The sequence below is a fragment of the Mercurialis annua genome, linkage group LG1-X (assembly GCF_937616625.2).
Source record: "Mercurialis annua linkage group LG1-X, ddMerAnnu1.2, whole genome shotgun sequence".
NCBI lineage: Eukaryota > Viridiplantae > Streptophyta > Magnoliopsida > Malpighiales > Euphorbiaceae > Mercurialis > Mercurialis annua.
The window spans coordinates 11,868,945-11,877,067 of NC_065570.1; the positions used below are offsets into that span (position 1 = coordinate 11,868,945).

Genomic DNA, 8,123 nt, shown 5'->3' on the forward strand with positions numbered 1-8,123 from the left:
ATATATCCTACAAAGATTTGTACACAACTCATTTAAGTTTTCTCTAATACTACACTTCTACATAAACAAGCTAACATATCATATCAACAATTTTTATCTCCTTATATATGGCAGATTGTCGAGGCAAATACTCTCATCAAAATATAATTTTTTTAATGAATAATGATTATATTAAAGACTACAAGAAATGGCAAAAAAAACCAAAGCTAAAAGTTTTCGCACAAAAAGTGGAACACAAGGAACACAATAAAGGCTACGACTTAAAGCTAAGAAGAAACTAAAAATTCGAGAATAAAGTACAAAGAAGATTCCTGTAAAAATTCAATCCCGAATAGACAAAGTTCCTACTACTAAACTTAAAAAATCAAACTGCTTTTGTGAAGCAGTTAAAAATTAAATAATCCTTATTCTAAAGGCCTAATGGTAGAAAAAACCCAAACCTTTGCAACTTGTTGCAATTATATCCAAATCTTTTAATTTTTGCAATAATATCCAAATTGCATTTTTTTATTGCAATAATATCCAAATTGCATTATTTGTAGCAATAATGGTCAAATTGATGGCTAAACTTGTTGTTTTCAATTAAGATATTAGGCTATTATTATTTTTTGATGTATAATAATATAGTAAAAGTCTTCAAAAATGGCAAAAAATTCAAAAAAAATTACATAAAAAGTGCAATTTGAATATTATTGCAACAAAATAATACAATTTGGATATTATTGTAAAAATTAAAAGGTTTGGATATAATTGCAACAAGTCATAAAGGTCTGAGTTTTTTTTGCCATTAAGCCTATTCTAAATATAAACTTTGATGAGAACATAACAAATAATTCAATGTAATGGATGAAAATCTTAATGTAATTTTTCAAATGAGATGCTTCGACAAGCAAGCCACTCATACCATTATTGTCAAATTACGTCAGTATCAATCCAAAACATTAATCACAAAAATTCAAACAAACAGTACTTAATTTAGCTATGCGTACGGAGTTGAAGAAGGTATCAGTATGATTTCATGCATGCACGTAACTTCTTTAACGGTAACTAATGGATGTTTGTGTGATGGACAGTGAAAGGATGGTATGCATACGTTTTAGACACCTACGATTTCTTGTTTTGGAAGCAACTGTTAGTTTATCAGGTTTAAATCCAAATAATTATTTTTGATGTTTAATAGTGTTAAAAAGTCAATTTTTTCGATTTTTACGAATTTAAGCTTATAAATTATTCCTATCTGATAATTTCGTAAAAAATCTATATATCCAATTTTTCAATTAATTTAACTGTGTCAATTTTTTTTTGTGACGAGGGAACTGCCGACGGAGCCCGACCACCCTTTAGGGCGGATCCCGACCACCTGAGTAAACCCCCGGAGAGGCTAGTCTCGGCATCCCACCGCCGGATCTCCCACTTAATATGGGCCTTAACAACTCATTCATAAATGCTTCTAATAAGTCCTATTTGTGGGATATGAGATTCGATCTTGGGTTTTTTAAGTCCCATTCTTACTGTCCACACTTGTAACCAATTGAGCCAACCCATGGTGGGTTGTGTCAATTTTTTTTATCTTAGCACAATATTCAATTATTTTTTAAGTTCATTCGAGTTTCAAGTTGCTTCTTTTTTTCCTCCAACTAATGAAAATTAGAGAATTTAAAATTTAATTTTGCTATTGTGTTTGAATTTCTTGTTTAGATTAGAAGCTAACTTTTGCAATTTTTTTTTTAAAAAAAAGAGTTTTTTTAATTAAGGAATTGGTATATAAAATTAATTGAGATTTTAGATAATTAAATTGATCGAAAAAAATTGAATGAATTTACAATGAAATTATCAAATTAGAATAAATTTATACTTTGCAAATTTTTAGGGTTATTCGATTGTTTACTTTGAGTTATTATTTTATTATGTAACTTGTACTACATTCAAATTTGTGACCACTAAAACTAAATCAAATAAAAAAAATTAAAAAATTATAATCTCAATTAAATCGAACCGAATTTATCAGTGTTTTTAGTAGATTTCGATTCTTTATGGCATTCTTGTCAATGTAGCTATCTAGCTCTAACTACCAATATATTTTTGTATTTTTAAATAGAAATAAATCTATCTCATTGTTCATTTGTTATTCAAGAATCAAGATCTTCAAAAGAAAAAATAAACAACAAATTCATTTTTCTAAATCAAGGACTTGGATTTCTTGCAACAAGTGGCATTTCTTTGCACCTTATATGGAATGATAGAGTCAACTTAAATTATTGATTTGTTTTTTTATATAATCTGAGATTGAATATGCACCCTCAGGTTTCATATTCGAATTTTATTATTTTATCTGTATTACTGTTCTTACATATTTAATCTAATAATTTTTTAATGAATTATTTAATCTAATAATTATATTATAATAAAAAAATCAAGTTTAAATTTCTAATAAAAAATTGAAGGTAGTACGTTTCATGTTTGAAGTTTCTGGATGTTTGAGATGTCAACTATATTGTACGGAGAATCTCTTTTTATTTTTCTTGGTGCTGTCATTTGTTTTTGCGGCTGTAATATTTAATTTTTTTACATATATATAATAAATAAATTAGCCACATGAACTCTATTTTAATTGAATTCAAGATTTTGGGTTTGATTTTTAGAATCCAAGTTTCTTTTAATGTTTATACTAAGAAATAAAAAAGTCACTTATCTTGCTAGTTTTGAAATTCAACAATATGACCTTTTAAAAAAAGATATATAGAATTTTGTGCCTAAAAATTATAGACAATTGTTATAGTGTTTAAAACTTTAATATAAATATATAAATGTAAACATGATAATTAAAAAGACGAACGTTTTTGAGAGGAATTGAATCACAACTTTATCAGTTTGTGAGAAAGAGATGAATATTTCGATCAGCTTAATCTTTTAAATTTCCTTCAAATAAAATTGAAATTAATTTGAATAGTTAAACAACCGAATTCAATTTATTTCAGTTTGATTTTTGCATATATACCATTGTTATGCATATTCAATATGATTTTTTTCATGGAGTAGAATTTCCACAACTAATGCAATTCTTCTTACAATAAATAGTCAAAATACAATGCATTAGAATGGAAACATAGCCATGTAGAAATTCATGTTGTTCACAATTTTGCAATTTTTAAAGCTGTTTTCAAACATCAACCAAGCATATTGACTTATATGCATATATAATGTACAAAGCTCGAAGTTATTATCAACCAAGATTAATAAAGTAAAACATAAAACAAACAACTTTAAAAAATAATGGAATTTCCTTAGAAATCCATAGAAAGAACTTCAACCACACAACCCTAAGTTTCACATTCATGAGTTCACATGATAAAAAAAATATAAAAATCAATTAAATTTAGTCAATAAGACAATATCTTGTGGTCACAACTATTGAAATTTTTTTATACATATGTATCGCTAATTAAGATCTGATATGTACAATTAAATATATTTTTTAAATAATCTTGGTTTGCTAATTATTAACCACAAATTTGAGATGACTAAGTTTTTTAATCCATCAAGTTTCCTGATATGGAAATCTATACCAAATTTGAGATGTGTGAATTCTTGAAATATATTTAAGATTCATTTGCAACTTTTCCAACATAGGGAGTTTTCAGCATTGCCTAAATATTAAACAGTTTTCTTGTGCAAATGTGAATCCTAATCCTAATGGCGAGTAAAAAACTAATTAAAACGTCTAGTCATTACTAATTTAAATTTTTTATAATACAATTTTAATTCCTTTTGTAACTTTGCTAAGTGACTTAATTACCTTTACTTTATTATTTAAATGCGACATGAACTAGCAATAAAATAATGAGCAATTTTAACTATTATTATGACTAGTAAAACTACATTTATCATTATATATGTTTTCCATATGAAATGTTAATTTATATCCTCCCAATTCTATAAAGTGTTGGATGAGAGTGCAATATATAAAGAGAATACATTAATGAATTTAGAGAAAATTACAGGAATGGGCTAATACCGGGCTTTTTTTATATTTTTGCTAAGGCTGCCTAATTCTTTCAGCTGTGCTAACTTTTTCTTTACTTTTTTTAGCTAATAACAGTAAAAAATTACATCTCATACCTGATTCATCTCAGCCCTCCACTTATCATATCTTTGATTCATTTTTTCATAGATGAACACATGAACAGTAAAGGTCGAACATAACACCCATCACCCACGAAACTTGCTCTGCTAAATCCGCCGTAAAACAAGGTGAAGGATTGAGACAGTATTATCTCCAATATATTCACGAGCTTCAGCTTCTCGTCAGGCAAAAGACCCATAATCTTAATCGCCTCTAAGCTCAACGTAATGAGCTTAATTCTAGAGGTATTTGTTTCTTACCTTAATTCTTCATTCTTTTTAATTTGTTTGAATTGGGAATCTAGGTGTTGGTTATTAAATTGTTAGCTAAGGTTTGTTCTCATAACTGAGTTGAAAACTTTAGGAAAATTTAGTTTCTTTCATATGCTTGAATCTAGAAGATTAGCACTGAAATTATTTACATCGAAAGGTGTCCTGTTTACTTGGTTATTTAGCTAAAATTTGGCTTGTAGTAATTGGATTGATAAATTTAATAATGGTTGATATGGACAGTGGGGATGCTTAGGGAAGAATTACAGCTGCTTCAGGAACTCCAGGTCTTATGTTGGTGAAGTTGTCAAAGTAATGGGCAAAAATAAAATGCTAGTTAAGGTACTTTGTTCAATTCCTCTTTCTCACTTATAATTCTGATACATATCATAAATGGTGATAATCCTTTTGAATTGTTTATCTTTTGAAAATTGTTAAAAGTTATTGTTTTTGCTTTGTGATTCTATGATTGAAAAATGGTTCCAACTAGGAAAGTAGGATGCTTGTGACTGTGAGTCTATTATATTTTTTTGTCCTTTTGTGAATTAAATTGTTATTTATTAAATATGTTAGGATTAGCAACCTTCTCAGGGAAAAGCATATACGTGATGGAAATTGCCAATTAAAATTCCGGTGCGGATAGACATACTTCAGTGGGGACTTTTGGTTACATGTAGTTTTAAGTTTTAACATCCTACGCATACTGTAGACTAATAATATGTATATTCTGTAAAGTCTGGACTTTATGTGGATAAAGTTATTTGAAATTAATGGCTTTAAGATAGATATCTAAAAAATACTTTTATTCCCCTCTTATTTCCAGGTCCACCCAGAAGGAAAATATGTTGCTGATTTTGATAAAAGTATCGATATCAATAAGATTACACCATCAACCATGGTTGTCCTCCGTAATGACAACTATATTCTTCACTTAGTCTTGCCAAGCAAAGTTGATCCGTTGGTTAATCTTATGAAAGTAGAAAAGGTTCCAGATTCTACATATGAGATGTATTATTTATATATTTGAGATGTATCATTAAAAATATCTTACGTATATTTTTAAGTGTATTGTTTTATTTTGAATTTTTTAAAATCTTTTTATGTTAATGTTTATGTGTTTTGATTATTAATTTGTGTGATATGAATTATAAGTGCGTTAAAGAAAGTTTTTTTTAAATAATTCAACATTATATATCAAACATGTTTAAGAGATAATCATGTTTAAGAATGTGAGGAAGTTGGTGGAGGAAGAGATTTAAGGAATGGTTGAGCTTATGAAATTTATAAGGACAAAGTATTTTATATTGTTACTTTAAATAATTATAAGATTATATATCAAATGTGTTGCATAGATGTATCTGAGATATTTGTTTTTAATAAGTTTCATTAATACTATGTAACTGTCTTCAAGATACATATTTTGTACATATCAGATACATATGTTATATTATCAGATACATGTCAGAAACAGCTCAAATACATTTATTTTAAATATATATTAATTCATCAAACGTGTTTGACATGTTTTTTTTTGATGAATAATAAAACCTTGCACAGCAAGAGCAAAACAAAAAAGAAAAAAAACTAACTACCACTTAACTCACAACTTCTAATCTTTTCCTCCAGCCATTTCTGTTGAAACAATTCTGGAATATCTTCTATCCATATGAACTCATCTTCAGCAGCAGCTTCCTTGGCAAGATCATGAGCCAACTGATTGCGAATTCGGGGAACCGCTTTCCACAAAACCTGTTCAAATCCTATAGCCAAATTTCGAATCTCATTCAGAATATCCCCAAGCTCATTTAAAAACACACCATTGTTGCAGAATGCAGCAATCAAGGCAGAATTATCACTTTCAATAACAATCTGATTTAAAGAACAGTCTCGAGCTAATTCCAAACCCCATTTTACCGCTTCCGCTTCGGCACAAATAATCTCCGGCGAGGCCCTCTTCCTCACATGTCCAGCAACAATAATATCTCCATTGTTATCTCTGCCAACAACACCCAAACCCCATGAACCATTCTGAAAATTACCCGCATCCGTGTTGATTTTAATCCAACCTTCATCCGGTTTCTGCCAACAAAGCTGACTTTTTCCTTCCATCACTGAACTAGGAACATTAACAGACCTGAAATCCCAAATAGTCTTGTTGCAAAGGCCCAACACTGCTTCATAGGAGAAGAGGACATTATTAAAACAAAGTTGTTTCTTAGATGTATTTATTAGGTAAATTTTTAATATAGAATTCATACATGATAAATATATCATTGATATGCGTCTTCTCGTCAATGGTGGTACCTCAATGCCTTCGAGATATATTTTTGGTACATCTCCTATACAGTTTCGATACATCTCGAACACATCATTAACACATATCAGAAACAGTTCAAAGAATATCTAAATATATGTTATATAAATATATATATATATATATATATATATATATATATGTCTTTTAGATGTATTTTTAGATACATCTTTCATATACAATTAAAACATGACAAATACATCCTTAATACGTATCATTGATAAATAATTTACACAATTTACAGAGCATATGACATGTTTTTTATTTTAATATATGTTATAGATAAATTTCAACTACTCGTAAGTTATATATTCAATGCGTTAAATATATAACTCAAATACAAATACTATGCATATTCGACACATCTTTTATACATATCAGAAATAGTTTAGACCTATATTTTCTATTTTAATATATGTATTATGTGTGTATTTTGAGATGTAGTATTATCAATAGATTTTTGATACATTGTGTATAATAATGGTTGTAATTCAAGTGAGGGTGTTTATATTGATAAAAGTTGAGTTAAAAAAATCACAACTTATTATTTTTATATTTTAATTTATAGTGAATAGTAACTATCAAAATATTATTTATATAATTTGATGTGTAAATTTTATTAAAGCACGTGATATATATATATATCTTTTAATTTAAAAAATATTATACATACACCTTAGAGACACATAAATAGTACATATTAATAATATATTTATTTATTTATTTATTTTTATTTTAGAAATATGAAAAAATAATAATCAAATATATCCTCAATACATATCTGATACATAACAGATACATATCTGATACATGTTTGAATAGTTTTTAAAAACTGACGCGTGACTGACGCACGTGTAAGACGCGCGTCAGACGCGCTTCTGACGCGCGTCAGACGCGCTTCTGACGCGTTTTGACAGCTGTTTGACGCGTTTTGACAGCTGTTTGGCACATTTTTTTTTTACTTTTTTTGGCTATTTGAGTAAGACATGTGTCTCTTATTTAGTGGTTAGGTGTAAAATGTAATTTTTTTAAGTTTTTAGGTGCTAGTGTAATAAATGAGTTTAGCTAGCATTTTTATAAACTTTATTAATTTTTTATATAGTTTTGTAATCTTCTCATGAATTTACAATGAAAACTACGAACCGTAAGCCAAATGTCACATTCAATCCAAACCTTAAGATAATGGGCTTTTTATATAAAATACAGAATTTAGACTAGACTTTACTTTTATACGGCCCAATCCATATCTTTACTTTTCACACCATCAATTTTATGAAACCTAACCTTTTTTGTTTGATTTCTTTCTTTTTTACCGTCTTCTTATTTTCCTTCTCAATTGGCAGATTCTTCATTTTTCTCCGCCATTTTCGCTTCTCTTCTCCACGATTTTGCTGTACGTTATCTCCATTACTGCACG

At 28.3% G+C, this 8,123-nt stretch overlaps 2 protein-coding genes across 2 annotated transcripts; one reads left to right on the top strand and one right to left on the bottom strand.

Annotated features, from left to right (window-relative positions):
- Positions 1–4,025: 4,025 nt before the first annotated feature.
- On the top strand, positions 4,026–5,499 carry LOC126665079 (26S proteasome regulatory subunit 8 homolog A-like). Its single transcript, XM_050357778.2, has 3 exons — positions 4,026–4,368; positions 4,636–4,734; positions 5,216–5,499. The coding sequence occupies exons 1-3, from the start codon at positions 4,351–4,353 to the stop codon at positions 5,417–5,419; spliced, it is 321 nt and encodes a 106-aa protein (XP_050213735.1). The 5' UTR covers positions 4,026–4,350; the 3' UTR covers positions 5,420–5,499.
- A 477-nt stretch (positions 5,500–5,976) lies between these two features.
- LOC126664453 (uncharacterized) lies at positions 5,977–6,750 on the bottom strand. The gene is made up of 2 exons (XM_050356848.1): positions 6,651–6,750; positions 5,977–6,563 (listed from the first exon to the last, which is right to left on the bottom strand). The coding sequence occupies exons 1-2, from the start codon at positions 6,748–6,750 to the stop codon at positions 5,977–5,979; spliced, it is 687 nt and encodes a 228-aa protein (XP_050212805.1).
- Between the last annotated feature and the right edge of the window lie 1,373 nt (positions 6,751–8,123).

Excerpts from the sequence above, each read along its gene's own strand:
- LOC126664453 (XM_050356848.1), bottom strand. The coding sequence starts at position 6,750 with ATGTATCGAAACTGTATAGGAGATGTACCAAAAATATATCTCGAAGGC. Across the intron at positions 6,564-6,650 it reads ATCAATGATATATTTATCAT|TGTTGGGCCTTTGCAACAAG; the intron begins GTATGAATTCTA and ends CCTATGAAGCAG.
- LOC126665079 (XM_050357778.2), top strand. Across the intron at positions 4,735-5,215 it reads AAAATAAAATGCTAGTTAAG|GTCCACCCAGAAGGAAAATA; the intron begins GTACTTTGTTCA and ends TCTTATTTCCAG.